Here is a 19,918-nt window from a genome sequence, read left to right on the forward strand (position 1 = left end):
GGAAAGAAAATCGATATTTTACAAATGTATAAAGTAACCTCTGTGAGTCGCGACGTCTTCGCCGTCGTCGTCGTCGTAGTCGTCGTCGTCGTCGCTTGCTGATCGCTTTCTTTCGCCTGCTTTGGCCTACTATGAGCGGCGCGCGAGTTCGCGAGTACACACATAAAATGATTTTCACAAAAATACAAAATTTATTGCCGCGTGTGTTGCCGCGATGCAAGCGAGCTGTAAGAATATGAGATGTTTGTGGCTTTGAGAGGGGCACGGGGGTCTGGTCAGCCCGGTTTATGGTGCTTCTGCTGAAGCCGTTGCAATCGATCCCGATGGGGGGTCCCACGATAAGCGATTCCTAAGGAGGGGCGGGGGGTGAAGCATGATGCATTTGATCGAGTCTCGATTCAGGTATTATTACATCTGTTGCAGGCGTTGCAGTTGCAGTGCAGCAGTCTACACTCGCCTCACCTCGCGCTCGTCTGGCTACGTGGATGGGTATAATTGTCCGCGAGCCACCGCAGAAACTCGAATTAGAAGTGCACCGATGAGGAAAAGTATAATTTTATCACATCAGCGAGATATAATTGCGAGCCACCAGACGCCATCCCGCCGCCGCCGTCGTCGTCGTCGTCGGTCATGTTGTGTAAGGAGCCGCCGCTGAAAGAATGTAAACCACCAGAGATAAATTAAAGATGAACTTTCTTCGGTAGGTACGCGCGAGCCCAACGGAGCAGTCTTAGAAATGAAATCACGAACCGATCAGCGCTCATACGAATGGACGGCCGAAGGAAGAGAAAAATGATAATTGCTTTCCAGGTCGGCTGTGCGCGAAAAAATGCTACATAAATCGATGTGCCGTACACGATGATTGTTCCATTATCGACGGACAGACGGACGGCCGAACGAGACGCGACACTTGTAGGGTTCCCCCACAGCAACCGACAGAAATCAATCAACACACACACACACGCGCGCGCTCGCTAGCGATAACAAGTTCAGCAAGCAGGCCAGAGTGAAGCAAGCGATCAACGCTTGCTCCGTTTATGGTCGGTCGTCGTCGTCGTCGTTGTCGACTCGTCGACTCGTCGAGGTTTCCTCATATCTCACACGTCAATCACCACTCCTGGTTTAATTTAAATTTTTCGGAACCCCACCGCGCTCCCGCTGACCGAGAAGGGAGCTGTCACCCGATTTTTATCGAATCGCATTCAGCTGTTAGTTTTGGTTCAACTTTAATTAGACGAGGGGGTCGCCAAATCCAATAGCCCCGCTTGTCTGTTTGTTGACTCGCCGAGGTATTCAATCGTAGCAACCCGGTCTGTCGGTCTGTCTGTCCATCGTCTGTCGACGAATTGGCAATCGACGACGACGACGACGACTGACTGTGTGTGACGGATTGACTGACGTACGAAAGGATTTTCTGGAGCGGTCGCGCGGTGACGAAAGGCCTTACGGTACACTGAAGAACCTCTCGGTGGAAATTCTCCGGGTAATTATCTGGGAACCTTAACAAGGTTCTCCACAGAACACACATCCGCCCTTTCATAACTGTCAAAATAACAAACGTACATCAATCAAGCTTCCCACGACCGAAAACAAACCGCAAAGCCCTTTTCCAGCCAACTGAGACAAGATCGCGCTAAATTCACGCCTTTTAACAATTCATTTCCATTGTCGTTGAATGGCCCTTGGGCCCGGATTGCATTTTTATTGTTGCACTTGTTCTCAAACCCGAAGCGAAAACAATGGGTCCCCAAATAGTTTTTAATAAGATTTTTATTGATATTGATACGGCTTTTTAACGGCCGGTCGTGGTCGTCTTGCTTCCCGCTCTCAGAGGGCCGTTTTGCAAATTGCAACTTCATTTCCATATAATGGGTGTTTAAAAAACTGCCTCTGACCCCGGCCCATGCTGCAAGGAAGCAGATTTTATTTTCGCTTCACTTATCCCCACCTTCCGAAAAAAAACAGACGAAAACAAAAAATGCGGTGGTGGTGGCTTGGCTTTCGTTCTCGGTCCACATTCTGCGTCTCTGCGTGCATATTTATGTACTTAAACCACCGAAACAAATGCAGCTTTTTGTCGGATCCGTGTACACCACCCGGTTTATCCTTTCACGCGCGCGTTTTGTAAGGAGAAGATTCCCATGCCTACTGCCAGCCGACGACGGAGAAAGAACGTCCAAAGGAAGAACGGGAAAAAACTTTTCGTCTCATTAAAATTCCTCAGCAGGCGAAATACAAATGAATTCATTTTTTCGACCTACTCCTCCTCCTCCGCCTCCTCATTTTGCTCCTGGCGATCGGAGCAGGCCTTGCGTTGTTTTTCGGTTTCCGATGGTGAGGGTCAAATTTTTCCGGTCTTACGACGACCGACATCCTGTGTCGTCTCGAGGCTACTAGGATGGCAGTTTCAATCACTCCTGAGCTGGCTGAATGAATCAGAAAGGCGAGGGAAACAACCATTCAACAAGGCTCACCCGGGTCCGAAAAAAACGAAAATATTTCAAATTCCCTGTCCCCATGTTCCCGAAACAACGCGAAAGTGGGAAAAATGCTCATTAAAATTCTCCGATCGCAAAACCCCGGTCGGTACACGATGACGAAATATTTCTAATTGATCGGCTTTTCTCGGGAGAGTTTGCTAATGGGTAATTGAAGTCAATTACCTCGCTGCGATCTGTCGGCCGGCCTCTATGCCTAACGGTGAGCGCGTTCGATCGGCTTGAAAGTCAGCACTGACTGGGGAGAGAAGAGTGACAGCTGTCGCAATCGAAGCCGCTCGATTACGCCGTTGCCATGGGAATATGTCGCATGCTTTAATATTCGAATCAACATGATAAAAGCAAGAAGAAGAAGTAGGGAAAAAATTCCCAGCTGCATCCTTAAATCACTTTCTCTATGCGATCGAGTGGATTGCCATTTTGAAATTTGCATGGCCTTCTCGGGCCCGTCAGCGATGTCTCCAGACACTGGGTGTACAAATTTGAGCTGTCATCCTCCGTGCGGGTGCGATAAAATCGGAATCCAATTATGCAGATAAATGCGTGTATAATTTTATGACGAAAGCTTAAAATTCGACTATATTTGGGAGAAAATTATAATAAAAATCCCATCCGTTCGTGTGTTTGGCCCGCTTGAAAGGGAGAATGACATTTGTGAGCGATTGTAAATAAATATCCACACACCGGATAGGTTAGGTATAAGGAGAAAGAACCACCAACAGATGATTAATCGCTGCTCGAGGGATGAGCCCGAAAGCGCGAAAACGATCGCAAAAAAAAATAAACATAGAGATGAACCGGTTCGTGACTCGTCTTCACTCATAGGTCATCTCATCAGCGGCAATTTGGGCTTTCAACGCAATCGCCCCAAGTTCGGTTTTCGGTGGATGTTTTTGGGCAGAGAAGCCAATTTCTACCACTGTTGTGTTTATTTTTGGGCAACTCGCTGACATACTTTGTCGGCCATTTGTGTGCTCGATTTTACGATGCAATCTGTCAATTTTATGAGCGTTTGGAGGGTTTTAGAGGGGTTTTTACCCATCGAAGTAGGCTGACTTTCATGATTAATGAAAAAAATATAGTGGTAGATCACTATCCGTAATGGATGGATTGATGCAGATTTAACTTGAAATTCCTTTTTCAGCGCACTCAATTTTAAACTTAAGTAATACCGCTCAACATTTTTGACGTAGGACTACGTCTGTGATTTCCATATGGGCTACACCAAAAATGGAACATGTAACGAAATTATGAAAGATTTTGAACGTTAATAACTCAGCTGCCCCTGGACCAATTTCAATAATTGTATCACCAATCGATCAGAAATATTTCTACGCATCGATAACAATTTTCAAAAAGAAATTATTGAAAAAGTGGTAAATGTCAAGCATTGTCAAAAACGTCGAAATAACTAACAAATCCACCAATTACGTACATGCATATGCTGCTTCCCCAACACAGTCATCAGAGAGTCGTTAGTAGACGAAACAAGACGAAGTGGCATTCGCCTCCAATCTTCGGGTGTGTGCGAATAGGGAGGATGCAATTGCGTTACATTTTGCACACTCATCGCCATATTCAGAACCACACACCCCCAACGACCACACAAAATGCTCTCCAGAGTTGTAATCTTGTAACCAAACCTGGAAGCAGGGGTGCAAGTGATTTTGATCGATTCTCTTCATCGACTTGCTGTTTCGTTAATAACTCGACGGCAAACATACGTTTGTTGTTCTGGATGATAGAAAAGCATAGCAGAAATAGTGCGAAATAGGTTAGTGAAACCATGGTCATCAAAAGAGGAAATCGACGAAGAGAATTGACTTCCACCCCTCTGTTTCTAAGTTCCTTAATTCAGTCGTCGTCATAGCTATGAAAACGATCATCGCACCGCTTTTAGTTCTACACTTGCTGGTTGCAATTCTGCTGTTTGACATTTTCGAAGGACCACCAAAAAACATGAAATTACAGTCAGGAGTCCTTATTGCCCGGGTAACAGGGGCGTGAATAAGGAACCGCAAATAAGGATACCCACAGCTCATGGGATTTTCACTAATCTCATTTGTTTCAATATATAGAGCTATACTGTCTTCGACAATGTTGTTGTACTGGGATAGACCAACAAGCCTGTGTCATTGGATTCAGGTTTAATTGGGACACTTTTATGTTACTTATGTATAGCGCCCGGATCATAGGTCCAACATAGAATATTTCGTGATCCTGGCCATATAGAAAGTTACTGTCTTGAGCAAAGTTGTTCAAGTGACCAAGTCCTTTCGGATTGTGGCCATATTAGTTCAGAACTCTCTCACTATGCAGCGCTAGTGTGCATATGAGCTTGCTATATAAGCTGTATATCAAAATCCTGGCCATATAGAAGGTTACTGTCTTGAGCAAAGTTGTTCAGGTGATCATGTCCTTTTGTATGGTGTTCATACTAGTTCAGAACTCTCTCACTACGTAGCACTAGTGTGCATGTGAACTTCCTATATAAACTGTATCTCGAGAACGTGGCGTATAACCGGTGGAAATTAACGATTTTAAATTGGCTTACTACTTGACTAGCCTATTGGTCCCAAGCAAATCGAGTAACGTTCCCCATGCTAGTCGAAATTCTAGTACTACACTATGTTTTATTTGATTAGCTATGAAAGTTTGACAGATAACATGAGGGGTTCGTGGATTCTCCTATGTTTCGAGGGGTGCATCGATTAGCTTGGGACCGAAGAGAGTACCCGAGCTGAGCCAAAAAGTTGAGCACGTTTCTTCGGGACCTTCTGGTCTTAGAGTTACCTCTATGGTAGAACTTCAGTGATCTTCATAGAAGTGCAAACAAAATTGTAGAAGTTCAGTGAACTTAGTAGAAGTATTGCGAACATTAGAGAAATTTAACGAGATTTGTAGAAATTCGGAGGAGTTCGTTAAAGTGCAGGGCTTTTTCCTTAAATTTAGGGAGCTTGGTAGAACTTCTTAGAAAGTAGGGAAACTTCGTTTAAATTATGGGAACTTCGTAGAGTTACTGATAAGTTTGTCGAAAATCAGGGAACTTTGAAAAATTCTGGACCCTTTAGAAAAGGAAACTATTTACAAGTTCCGGGAACTTCGTAGAACATAAGGAAACACTGTTTAATTACAGGGAACCTTTTTGGGACATTGTTTAACTTTCAGGCCACTTCATTGAACTTGGAATTTTTTTTTTGGAATTCCGTACATGTTCCCGAACTTTGCATAAAATCATCGAGAAACGTAGAAGAGCAGTGAACTTTGTAGAAATGCAGCGAGCTTCGTAGCAGATCAGCAAACTTTGTAAAAGGAGAATTGCGTAGGAACTTCATAAAACTTCATAGAAGTGTATATAATTATGTAAAATTTCAAGAAACTTCGCAGAAGATCGGCAAACATTGTTAAAGCCCAACGAACTTTTTAGAAGTACAGGAAATTTGAAGAAAATAAAAAAAATCGTAAAGATCAGCAAATTTTTAAAAACTCCAATTTCCAAGATTTCCAGGAATATACCTAGAAAAGCATGAGGGTTTTTTATGAAGTTCGGAGTAGTTAATACTTTCCCTAAACATCTTAGAGAATTAAGAGACCTTGAAAACAAAAAGGAAATTTTGAGGATGTTCAGGGAACTTTGTTGAAGTTATTGACATGTGCTAGAAGCAAAGAGAATATTGTATATGTTTTGGAAACATTGTATTAAATTATAGGAAACTCGTACAAGTCAAAAAAAAAACTTCGGCATAAATCCAGTGAACATCCTAAAAGTTTGAGAAGCTCTGAATGTGCTATGGAAAAATCTTAGAAGTTCAAAGAGCTTCGCATAAGTTGACACAACTTCCCACAAGTTCAGCTGCTAAGGGAGACCCTTTTGAAGCGAAAAGGAATCGTAGGACTACGTCTATGATTTCTATATGGGGGTACACTTTGTGAAAACCGAAAATGGAACATGTAACAAAATTATGAAAGATTTTGAACGTTAATAACTCAGCTGCCCCTGGACCAATTTCAAAATTTTTATCACCAATCAATCAGAAATATTCCTACGCATCTGGGTAAATTAGAGGACTTTCATTTTAAAAATGTCACCATTGAAAAATGCACGAATGAGCAACTGTTGCTATGATAGTTAAAATTATAACAGATTGCCTGCGAAAAGCGATTTCCCTAACATAGATTTCAAAGTTGAATCCCATCCGGTCTCACCAAATGGTGATTCCTCCGAGAGAGTAGAAGAAATTCCTCCGAGAAGGTAGAAGAAATTCCTCCGAGAAGGTAGAAGAAATTCCTCCGAGAAGGTCGCAGAAATTCCTCCGGAAGAGTAGAAGAAATTCCTCCGAGAAGGTAGAAGAAATTCCTCCGAGAAGGTAGAAGAAATTCCTCCGAGAAGGTAGAAAAAATTCCTCCGAGAGGGTAGATGAAATTCCTCCGAGAAGGTAGAAGAAATTCCTCCAAGAGGGTAAAAGAAATTTCTCTGAGAAGGTAGAATGAATTCCTCCGAGAAGGTAGAAGAAATTCCTCCGAGAAGGTAGAAGAAATTCCTCCGAGAAGGTAGAAAAAATTCCTCCGAGAGGGTAGAAGAAATTTCTCCGACAAGGTAGAAGATATTCCTCCGAGAAGGTAGTAGACATTCTTTCGAGAGGGTAGTAGACATTTCTCCGAGAGGGTAGTAGACATTCCTCCAAGAAGGTAGAAGAAATTCCTCCGAGAGGGTAGAAGAAATTTCTCCGAGAAGGTAGAAGATATTCCTCTGAGAAGGTAGAAGAAATTCATCCGAGAAGGTGGAAAAAATTTATCCGAGAAGGTAGAAGAAATTTCTCCGAGAAGGTAGAAGAAATTCCTCCGAGAGGGTAGAAGAAATTCCTCCGAGAAGGTAAAAGAAATTCCTCCGAGAAGGTCGTAGACATTCCTCCGAGAAGGTAGAAGAAATTCCTCCGAGAGGGTAGAAGAAATTCCTCCGAGAGGGTAGAAGAAATTTCTCCGACAAGGTAGAAGATATTCCTCCGAGAAGGTAGTAGACATTCTTTCGAGAGGGTAGTAGACATTTCTCCGAGAGGGTAGTAGACATTCCTCAGAGAAGGTAGATGAAATTCCTCCGAGAAGGTAGAAGAAATTCCTCCGAGAAGGTAGAAGAAATTCCTCCGAGAAAGTAGAAGAAATTCCTCCGAGAGGGTAGTAGACATTCCTCCGAGAGGATAGTAGACATTCTTCAGAAAAGGTAGAAGAAATTCCTCCGACAAGGTAGAAGAAATTCCTCCGAAAAGGTCGTAGACATTCCTCCGAGAAGGTAGAAGAAATTCCTCCGAGAAAGTAGAAGAAATTCCTCCGAGAGGGTAGTAGACATTCCTCCGAGAGGATAGTAGACATTCTTCAGAAAAGGTAGAAGAAATTCCTCCGAAAAGGTCGTAGACATTCCTCCGAGAAGGTAGAAGAAATTCCTCCGAGAAAGTAGAAGAAATTCCTTCGAGAAGGTAGAAGAAATTCCTCCGAGAAGGTAGAAGAAATTCATCCGAGAAGGTAGAAGACAGTCCCTCGAGAGGGTTGATAAAATGCCCCGAGAGGGTTGATAAAATGCCCCGAGAGGGTTGATAAAATGCCCCGAGAGGGTTGATAAATTGCCCCCGATCCTCAAATAAGGAGAGTAGGAAAAGGGAAGAATGCAGTAGATAGAGCTAGTGTGGAATAGAAATGAGTAGAATCGAGTGAGCGTGAAGCGTGATAGACCGTATGTAAACGGAATCCGATCGGTTCAGAAATGTTGATACAGCTAGAGGTATAAATATGAGGTACCTAAGCTCGTTGACGGCATTCTTATGACAGACTGTGGAGAGAGCGGACGACCAGCAAAGAACCACCAGCAGAAGGGATAGCGGCACTAGCGGACCAACAGAGGGAGCAGCAGATTCGTGGAACCTTTACTGAGGCTGGAAACCTCGGTCCGGTTACTATATCGGACCACCAGCTGAGCGGCAGATTCGTGGAACCGTGATCGAGGCTGGAAACCTCGGTCCAGTCACGACAGTTTTATCCTGAAGATCATCAACTGCTCAAAACAATTCAAATTGCGTTACTCAGCTGTTCTCCCACGATTGCTGGTTAACCATATTTTATCTTATTAAGCGAAAAATTTCTTTATTCAAAGATATGCAGCTGATAAAAAAACGGCAATAAGGTACAAGACTTCAGGTTAATCAAGATGAAGATCTGAAGATCTTCATCTGTTCAAACATTCAAATGGCGCCACTCAGAAATTTTGTAAAGATGGCAGGATGGTCAGAAATTATTAGAAGGATTTACAGTTGATCGAAGATTTCACTAAATTCTTCTGGGGTCAAGACTTTAGGTTGAACAAGTATTATTTTGAAACTCTTTAAAAAAAAATCAATTGGTGTCTCTTAAATACTATTCACAGACGGCAGATTGATCAGGCAATCAGAAAATCAGAAAATTTCGGTAAAGTCTAGTGAATTTTTATTTCAAGACTTGATTACATTATTCATAAACAACAATTTCAAAAAGGAGCTTCAAATAAAAAGTCAAAATCTTCATTTCTATAGCAAAAACCATCACCTTTTACTGCTTAAAATTAGAAAATGGCTTCAATTGCAATTCTTCAATTTCAACATGTCTTCAAAAATCTTAACAAAACACAATTCAAATGTCTGGAGAGTCACGCCCATTCCGAGGTTACTTTCACTTACAATAAGCCCCGCATGTATGTATTACCTCTATCAATTGGATATTAGCATTACACACACACTTGCAGTTTCAAAATGTTCTTTTGAATCCTGGCACGTCTTTGTTTTTTTTTTTTAATGATAAAAAGTATTTGGACTGGTCTCATCGTGTTGATTCGCTCCTCCAATTCATGGGTTCCGCAGTTTTCTCTACGTTTTGCATCTCATTTCGTGATTCACCTTTGTCCTAACAGTTACTTCAAACTGTCGTAATAGTTACACAAATTTTCTTGCATTGTCAATGTCATCTTGGAGTAGGTTCGCGTCTAGTACATTCTCCAGGAACCTTTCGCGGCCACCAGCTACCACCCGTCCAGTCTTGGGCGTATCCAGCGAGACATTTTTCAGTTTAGTCGTAATCTCCGACACCGGCGAGAGACCAGCAGCCGAGCACTTTTGCAAGCGGAAAACTTACTGATTAACGGCAACGAATCACCATTAAAACTCGCGACGGACAAATTATCAGCACGTTCCTAGGTTACTACACCAACCGGCCCGGGTTCAAACTCGTCCATGGTGACGAATCTCTCAATTGAACAGAACTACACGTTCAATGAAAACCAACACCGAACAATGAAACTGATGCTGCATCGTAGATTTTGGAGGTTAGATTCAATGTCAACCGAGTCACTCAAGGCAAACACAGGCAAAACACGATATATCACTAAATGATAACTTTATGAACACTTGAAACTAAATTTGAGTACACAAATTGAAAAATTTAAAGCAAAAAATGTTTAATTCGCTGACGAAAAATACGCAGCAAAAGAAAAACACGTCAGCTTTCAAGCGTGGCCTACTGCGATCATTCAAATCTTCTCAAAACACAAATGTCTTCAAAATATCTGTGGGATAAAAATGTCTTCTTAAAATTTAAAATGTATTCAAAATGAAGAGATGTCTTCAAATCTGACATCCCTGCATAAATCAGCAATATTGTATACAAGCTTGTAATCAATTTCATTGTTTATGCCAACTATAGCTCAACATTAAACGTTTGTATCTGTGTAGGAAGTTCCAAAACAATGATTCAATTAATTCAGACAATTATTCAAGATCACGTACACGTGTAGATTCAAGATTCATGGATATAAATTATGAAATCGATAATATATTTACTGAACGTCGATAAACCCTATTCTGGACCCTCACATTTATATGATTCGATTAATTGTTCAGAAAATGTTGAAGGCCTGACAATACTTGTTTGAATTGGTTGGAAGACTTTTCCCAAGAACACCCGACCTCCCTCCCCAATTAAAAATTCAGCAGCCATTTGACATTCACTCTGATTCATGATGGTTTTATAAAGGTTATAGTCATTCAATTCATATACAGCATTCCGTAAAACCATTCGGATTTAAATGAGTGCTTTTTTGGCTTTTGCCAAATAGCTTTTATTGTAGCTTAAATACAGTTTTCAAATGGTTCTCAATGCGTCACCGGATGGTCTCATCACACTCATTGCCATCTACTGTCCTGCCCAATGTAAGGAGTCGGATGGAACAATCGATCATCTCAATAATGACATCCAGAAGTTGACTCGTCGGAAGGGTAAGTTTATCCTATCCTGCAGGCGGTGTCGGATCCACCCTCGACATCGTTCTCACCAACATGGCGGATGGTTGCTCTGAGCCCCGTGCCATTACCGATCTGTCATCCGACCACCTACCGGTGGTTTTCGAGATGAATCAAACCATCAACCAACGTCAGCAGCATCGTAGGCGAAACTATCATCGAGCGAACTGGCCTCAACTCTAGCGATTTATGGAGGATAGAGTGGTCGAAAATCCTGCGTTAACGACGACGGAAGAAATCGACGGCGTGCTGCAAGCGCTCTCCATAGGCGAAGCGGAACAACGGTTCATCCCGACAACCCCGGTGACATGTAAGTTTACCAACCTTGATGATGAGACCAAGCGTATCTCTTAGGAATTGTGTTAGGAGGCAGTTCCAAAGAATGCAAAACGTTAGTAGGAAAGTTTTATATAACACATTAAACTAAATTATTGCCATTAGGGTGGAAAAACTTAGGGACAGGCATTTTGCAAAAGACCTTAGTAGTTTACCAAATTACTCTAGGCCCTTCTGGCGTTTAACAAAAGTGCTTTAAAACAAACCAAAGCCCATGCCGCCTCTTAAACTTGATAATGAGGTTCACATAACAGCCACCCAAAAGGCGAACTCCATTTCTCAACATTTTATGGCTTCGCATAATCTGGGTCGAGATATTGTCAGCCCGATGGAGGGTCCGGTGCTTGAGAGCGTGCTTCCGGCGGACCGGAAAATCACACTTGATGAGCTGGTGAACACCATCAAGTCGACGAAGAACATGAAGGCACCGGGTTTCGACGGACTCTTCAACATTGTCCTGAAGAATTTGGGACCGAAAGCACATGCTCTTCTGGTGAACGTCATCAATAGCTGTCTGTAGCTCGGACACTTCCCAGCTACCTGGAAGCGGTCCAAGGTGGTACCGATACCGAAGCCGGGAAAGGATCCTACCAACCCGTCAAGCTATCGTCCGATCAGTTTGCTTTCCTCGCTTAGCAACGAGGTCACTCGACGGTGGACCAACTCAAGCGGGTCTCAAACCTCATCAATCAGGCGAAGTCGGTCTTGAAGACAACGGTCATGGCGATACTGGACATCGAAAAAGCATTCGATAACGGTGCACAAGCTTCTGCAATTTCGTTTCCCCAGCTACCTGGTGAAGATCTTCTCGGACTACCTCGACGGCAGGACGTCTCAAGTATGCGTAGGCAGTGCTCTCTCGGAACCGTATGATGTACCCGTTGTTGTCCCTCAAGGAAGCATCCTGGGGCCCATATTGTCCAATCTGTACACATCGGACATACCGACACTGCCGCAAGGTGGAACACTGTCGCTGTTTGCTGACGATTCGGCAATCAGCTACAAGGGACACTCTCGTATCGAAGCTCCAAAACGGATTGGATGCCTACATCATATATCTCACCGACTGGAAGATATGTGTGAACGCGGCCAAAACGTTAACCATTGTGTTTCCGCATAGCAACACCGACCGGCTCAAACCGTCATCAAAGATAAAGGTTCTGAACGCTGAAACTGAGTGGTCACCCGAGGTACGCTACCTTGGCCTGATTCTCGACAGTAAGTCCCTCTTCCGGTCGCTCGTGGAAGACCGAGTCAAAAAAGGCACCATAATGCTGAAACGTCTGTATCCGATCATCAACCGTCGCTCGAAAGTATCCACCGTCCACAAGCTGGCTGTCTACAGGCAGATTGTTGCACCTATGCTGGAGTATGGGTCTCCGGTATGGAAGGGTTGTACTAAAACACATCGGAAGAAGCTCCAAGTCCTGCAGAACAAGTTCCTGAAGATGATTCTGAATCTGCCTCCGCACACACGGATAGCGGACGTTCATCGGCTGGCAAATCTCGATCAAATCGACCAGAGAATGACTGCGCTCGCCAGTTGGCACCAAACTAGGACTCTAAATTCAGAGTACGATAAAAATAGAAATCTTTACCCATAACTTTGTAAATAGTAGGTTTAGTTAGGATTTAATGTAGTTAGATAGGAAATTTATAATTCAAAAATTTAAAATAGAACAAATGTTCACACTGTAAAATGATAAATACCAATTCAAGCATAACTTTTCAAAAGGACGTAAGTCGCAAAAACAAACAAATCGAGTTTTTCCCTCTATCCGGTTGTAAATTTCATGCTTTACTCTATAGTAATTGCGAAACAAAGTTTAAAAACTTAATCATTGAAGAAAAAATAAATTTAATTACCGCCCTATGTGTTCTTCTTTCAATGTTTAAAAAAAGTTTAGATACACCCTATTGCCGTCAATATGACGCAACTTTCAAAAATTGAAAATAACACGCAAACCGCAGATACGCTAACAGTGAAACGTCACATGTGTAAACGAAAATCGAAAATTTGAATCAGCAGTTGCGTCCTGCTGCTTCCGAATAGATTCAAAATGGATTTTGATGCAATTCAGCTGCTGCTAGGTATGTTTTTATTAATATTCATGATAAAAACATAGTTGAAAATATTTTTTTAGACGCAGCCACTCAGCTTGACGATCCACAACCATGGTCACAACAGATTGCTGTTTCTTCGGCGATTATGGCCCAATTACCCAGCGTCGGGTACTACGAAGAAGTTGAAACCGTTTCGCTAAACTCGTCGGCAAATGAAGTGCCCCCAGAACAGGATCTGAACATACACAATGCTTCTCGTCCCCAGAATTCTGATCATGGTTTTTAAATACACCACGGATTCCCCAGGAGAAGTCTTCTTCAAATATGAACCGACACAAGAAAATTTTGAAACTATTCGACTGTTCCAGTCAGCGATCAATATCAAAGCAGTTAACTTGAAGCCGTTGAACATCGAACCTCTGCTATTGCCGGATGCAAAGCTTTCGGACCTTCGAGGACTACTTCCTTTCGTCCGTCAAAAGGAATATTATCAAGCGTTCCTCAAAAACTTGGTGCCTGCCAAAAGAGGGTGCGTCTGCGACCTATTGTTCCACCATCAGAACCACGTTGGTTGACTTTTACTGCGGAGAAAATTTCCATTAGCAGTTCAAATCTATTCAACATCATCCGTTTCATTGAACGCAAAACGCGCCCAACCCGTCGTGATAGGAATTCCTATGGTGACAATTTCGGTGCATTTTGCTTCCAATGAAACAGATAATATTTCAACCATGATAATTCTCGCGTAACATTTGAAAAGGGCCTATCCTCGTTGATCGATTCTCTTCATCGACTTTCTCTTTGGTTTACCACGGCTAAATAAACGAATTTCTCGCTGAGCTCGCAGCACAGTTCGGCAGCAGATGATGTTAGCTTGCGCCTAAAACAACACACTCAATGGAAAATTCATTTGCAGTCGGGTTATTCGCGAAAGAGAAAATCGATTAAGAGAATCGATCAACAATGATAGGCCCTTTTCTCGTGTTGCGCGAGAATTGTCATCATCATGACCATGGTGGTTCAGCATAATTTCCATTAGACTAACCTGAAAGGTATAATTCGAACCGGTGCGCACGCCAAGATGCTGGTCGCCAAAAAATCTTTCGTCTCGCCGGTCGTTGTCTTCGTGGCTGCCGTCTCAAACAGCTTCGAATCCACGTACACCAGCGCTCGCTGTTCCGCATCCAGCAGCGGAAGGAAACCCGTTTTGGCTCTGCATGTTTGTTTCTGACAGGACTTTCTGAGGTGACAGGAAAATCGTCTTGTCCGGGACTTCTTACTACCTGTTACTGGATCCCGTTATTTTAATCCTCAGTTATCCTCTTGTTCCAGATAACCTGCTCTTGACTAAGGATCTCCTTCTCCGTTCCTCAAAATGACGAATTTCTTTGTGAGAGTTAGCAGACCGACGTATTTCTGCTTCCAAATAAAAACTGGTGTATCTGATCTGACGCAAGTGTAAAACGATCTGTCAAATCGACGCATCTCACAAGGTGTATATAACAACCTAGGTATTATAACGACGAATCAATCAAGGTGTATGTGGGAAGTTCAGAACCAAAAGGGTGTATCTTTTAATTTAATCAAAATTGCTGTTAATGTATGCAAAAACCCAGCATTTTTCATAAAAATCATAAACTACAATCCTGTATGTAACTTTTGGCAGCAACAGATCGTGAAAAATATCAAAAACTTTTAAATAGGATTTAATAATATAGTCTGAATATTGCTACCCCATTTTTCTCATTTGCTGTCAAATGTTACATACGTCCTTTCGAAAAGTTATGCTTGAATTAGCAAAAATTAGCCAATTGCTTTCAGTAATTTTAGTAAAGAATGAAAAACAAATGTTGATCACTTACAATGTAAAACTATGGTAAAACAAAACAACTGAATAAAAATAAATTTAATGTAAAAAAAATGTTCGCAATGCGTTCGTCATACAATTTGTTTGCAGTAAATCAAGTTTAAAAAGCATCGAACCTTCTCCAGGATAGACCAACTAGGCAGGTTCTGGTCTTAATGAGTGTAGTATTTCATAAAAGTCAAAATGTTACTTGGGTGCTCTAAGCTCGATGGTCCGCATAGTATCAAATCCCCCCTCGAAGCAACAATATTCCCACCATCCCAAACCACTTCAAAGACTTACTGAAAACTTTCGCCAAAAAGAGATCACGCTTCACCCCGGTTGTGTCCAATCGCATCCATCACAAAACCAACAGAGCTGACCCCTAGGATCGTTGCAGGGTGACCCCTTGCCGCTCTAGCGAAACAAATTTCAAAACCCCCCAAACACAGCCAACTACGCCATCCTATCAGCCCCAGCTAAATGGGCTTGAACTTTTGAGAGTTCACCCAACAGCAACAACAACTCGATTTCGCAAACCCAAAGGGAAAAATGGCAAAATTAATTCGCCTACTTCGGTAAAGTCACCCAAGCAGAGTCGACGGAGGGCGCAATCAATTTCGGCTCATCAGCGAGCGAACGAACGGGCGGCTGGGCTGAGCTGAGCTGCCAACATGCAATCGAAAGTAAGGTGAGTGGTGGCCTTATTAATTTCTGCATCGTCCACCACCAAAGTGAATTAAAACTGCATCGCATGGCTGTTATCATGGCAGCAGCCGTCGTTCCGTTCCTAAGCAACAGCGCGAACTAATTTTCCAATCCCGTCGCCGTTGTCGAGGCGAAGATGATCGCATCGTTTCCCGCACCAGCAGAAGAACAAAACCGAAAGAAGCCCAGGGACGGTGTGGCGTTGTTGGATGCAGTTTTATGCAACTATATTTTATATTTCATCTCTTTATTCCTGCTGGTGGTGCAGGGCAGCAGCACGAAAGCACCAGGCTTAACAGCAAACCGTGGGGTTGCCATGGCAGTGCGAGAGAACACGAAGAAGGCCTCTTTACACGAAAAGTTTGATTCACACAATTTTTCAGCGCTTTTCCCCGTGGGATGCCCGGTGTTGGAAGAGAGTGGACTGGTGCAGAACAACATCTGTCGGGTGAGCTGAGAACAATCGCTTGCTGCACGAGATGACGTGCTCGGGCTGGTGGAACGAACCCGATTGGATGCTTAGTTTGTTTATTGTGAGCTCAAGTGGAAATTTCACGGTTAACAATGTTGCTATGCTGATGGCTTTGCTAAGATGATCCAACTTAATCATCAATGAGCTATTAAAATGCCGATAAACGTAAAAATATTATAAGAGACAGCAACGCCCCCTCCGGGCCACAAAACTGCAAGCGACGAACCCCCAAAATTCCTGATGTTTTCGGCGCCCTCCCCTATTCGGCCTACTACGACAACAACAATAACAAAGCAGCAATGACTCACCGTCCACCGGAACGTGAAGGGCAGCGTGACGCGGCCGACTTCCGAGTCGGACAGGACGAAGCTCGAACCACCCAGCGTCGGTGTGCTGGCGTTGCCGAATGCACACCCGTACATGGCCGACGACGCCGTTTGCGGTTCGTCTGCCAAAAGGGCTTCCCCTGGTTGCTGCTGGGCGGCAGCAGCAGCAGCCGCAGCCGCCGCTGCTGCCTTCAGCTGCTGGCCACTGGATGTCGTGCCCTGGTACTCCTTCAGACACAGCCTGAACGCCGTTGCACATGCCGGACATCCTATATCGGGTAAACGACGCAGAAAAAAAAATGAGGTTAGAATGACAAACCGCAGAGGTGGGTTCAAAGGGGGGGGGGGGGGCTCTTGGATTACCGGTCGTTTGTGTTCGCTGCTTCTCCACCGGCAGACCGCAGCAATATCCGGACAGTAGATGGCTATTGGTGTTGGCTATCTCCAGAATTTGCATCTCGAAGAAGCCCGACGAGGAAACCTGAAAACAAAGAAAACGATAACGATTAGTGACGTGAAAGAAAGGGGAAAGACAGTTCAGTGAAACAAAACAAAAAATGGTTTTAATTTTTTATCTCCACCTAAGACGATTACCGCATTTCTTCCGCATTCGGGAACAAACGCGCAGCAGAAAGTGGTGATTATTTATGAGACGACGATAAAGATTGGTATCGCTGAAAACTCCTACCAATTCAAAAGGCAGAAATCGTTATTTATTACACCGCAATTAATTAGCCAATAATTACGGGCATTAACCTTAATCAACTATGCTTGTTTGCTTGTTTTCTCATTGTTTCGTCACCATGGCAATTGGGGAAATTTGTGTCATCTCAGCGACAGACGGCTGCTGCGATCGATCGAACCCTGTGATTTGGCGACATCGTGGTTTTCACGGTCCCCGAGCGCGAGCCAAAAACTTACGCCCCTTTCGGGACCCGGATGATTGCATGCTTTTGTCTCTGCTTGTCCCAGGCCTGCTACGGTTATTATTTTATTTTCGGCACAGCTGCCCTGAAGGTGCATATAATTCAGTAGTCAGACGACGACGACGACGACGCTCACCACAAGTATCAATTAGTCAAGGTTAAGAGCCTTTGCGCGGATTCGAACCGCCACACAAGAAAACGAAAAATCTTCCCATACACACTTCTGACAGACGAACCGAAGAATCTGAGAATTGAACCGCGGTGAGCGCAACAGTAATGATGAGGTGTGATGATTTCATTATTCAAATAAGTAACATGAGTGGTTTTCGCTTTCAGTTTCGGATATTGTTTCCCTCTCGTTGCGCTCTCGATGATGATGGGTTTTTTTTTGCAGGCGGGGGTCGGCGGCTAACCCAATTTGGGCAGCTGATTTGGATTCGAAGATTTAGATTTTTACATTTGTTTACTCTCACGGTTCGAACGGTGCGAAGATCCATGCAAGCGCGCAGTAGGCATTTGCAATTTTAATGGCTCGGAATGGAATGGAAACTGGATTGCTTCGATGGATGCGACCCCGTGCCTGGCAGATGGATTAGAGGGCGCTTCAGGATAAGACCAATTGAGGACGAACTTTGAGATGCGAACGTCTCTTGACGTCTCGTTATGGAAACGGGGTGTTGCGTAATATTTAGTCAGTGAGAGACGAAAACGTGATCGATGGGTTTTGGGGGAAAGAAAATTGGAACGGAATTTATTAGCTCCGCGATGCGATAAGTGTTTTTCTGTTTTGGCAGAAAATAATATTGAACAATCGAATTATCATATTAGAATGTGTGATATACGTAACAACAATGCTACATTAGGCGAATTGTATGACTTTAATGCCGTCACATCGAGAAATAAACTAAATTATATAATGTATGGCCAGTGGCTTTCAATGATAACGTCATGCTTCAACCGGAAAATTTCAGATTATAACAGTTTTGTTTTGAAAAATGCGCATTTTAGGCAACCAGCTAAAACTCGCACTAGGCTTCTTCTCGAAGCTAATGCTCGAAGCTTGTCACTTGTGGAAACTGCCTTCTTCATGGAATATTTCTGAAGGCCATTCTGGGCTACTTCTAGAAGCCTCTCTATACTGAAACTGCTCAGGACCTATTACAGAGGCCATTTTATAAGTTTCGTCACTCTGAGCATCTTCTGCTAGCCACCGTAGGTCTTTTTGGAGGCTTTTCTTGGCCTCATAAATGACTGTCTTGGGGATTTTCGGCTCTTTCAAACTTCGAATTAGCTGTCTAGTACTGCAGAAGTACTCAAGAAGATTGGTGAAGAACCAACCGAATCGACGAAGAACTTCGTCATGGGGAAAGGTAGCGGCTCAGAACGAGTTTTGGGCATGATCTGGCTACCCCAAGAAGACTTATTTTCCTTTGCGATACACTTTCGAAGTGACCTCGAGAGGTTGTTGAATGGAATATCCTATCCTACCAAAAGGGAACTTCTCAGCCTAGTCATGACCGTATTCGACCCACTTGGGCTGGTGGCAAACTTCGTAATCCACGGCAAAGTGTTGGTGCAAGATGTGTGGAGATCGGGTAGAGGATGGGATGAGAAATTTTCCCATTGTGGCAACGGTGGGTTCTAGCACTCCAAGATCTGAGACATCTGCGAATAGAACGCTGCTATTTCCCGGGATATGGTCCAGAAGCCTTCGAGACTCTGGAGCTACACGTTTTTGTGGATGCAAGTCTATCTGCCTACATCCGGATTGTCGATCGTGGAACTATCCGATGCAGTCTGGTAGCGTCCAAAACCAAGGTTACACCACTCAAGCAACTCTCTGTACCGAGACTAGAGCTGCAAGCTGCTGTCATCGGTGCAAGGCTGATGAGAACCATCATTGCCAGCCACACCCTTCCGATCACCAGGAAACTTTCCTGGCTTGGCTTCGATCTGTTCAACGGAAGTTTCATCAATTTGTAGCCTTTAGGGTCGGTGACATTCTGTAAATTACTGACGTATCCAAATGGAGAAAGGTGCCTACGAGGTGGCACGTGTCGAACGAAGCCACGAAGTGGGGAAACGGCCCGAATGCTACCGTAAATATTAGGTGCCTCAGAGGCTCGGAATTCCTTTACAAGGATGAGCTAGAGCGGCCAGAACAGGAAATGGAATGTACAACTTCTGAGGAGACACGGGCAGTCAACATCCATCGCACAGCAGTAGTAAGTGAAACAATTGGGTTTGACCGATTCTCGAAATGGTAAAGATTGCTTAGGACTGTAGGGTACGTGCGGCGATTCCGAGACATCTGCTTGAGGAAGAAGAACAAGCTGCCGAATCCCGAGATTCTGAGCAGCGAAGAGCCACGGGAAACTGAACATACGGTGCTGAGAGTGATTCAACGTGAAGTATTCGCCGATGAGT

At 43.6% G+C, this 19,918-nt stretch overlaps 1 protein-coding gene across 1 annotated transcript in view; it reads right to left on the bottom strand.

The window, feature by feature from the left end:
• The window catches only part of Ser (Serrate), a 165,282-nt gene that overhangs the window by 102,463 nt on the left and 42,901 nt on the right, over positions 1-19,918 (bottom strand). The window contains exons 3-4 of the mRNA XM_065216970.1: positions 16,929-17,046; positions 16,548-16,834 (exon numbers count right to left, since the gene is read on the bottom strand). Coding sequence (XP_065073042.1) covers positions 16,548-16,834; positions 16,929-17,046 — 405 coding nt within the window. The remainder of the gene's footprint in view (positions 1-16,547; positions 16,835-16,928; positions 17,047-19,918) is intronic.

The sequence above is a fragment of the Ochlerotatus camptorhynchus genome, unplaced genomic scaffold (genome assembly GCF_037179485.1).
Source record: "Ochlerotatus camptorhynchus isolate MF236.1 unplaced genomic scaffold, CSIRO-AGI_Acam_v1.1 ptg000070l, whole genome shotgun sequence".
Lineage (NCBI taxonomy): Eukaryota > Metazoa > Arthropoda > Insecta > Diptera > Culicidae > Ochlerotatus > Ochlerotatus camptorhynchus.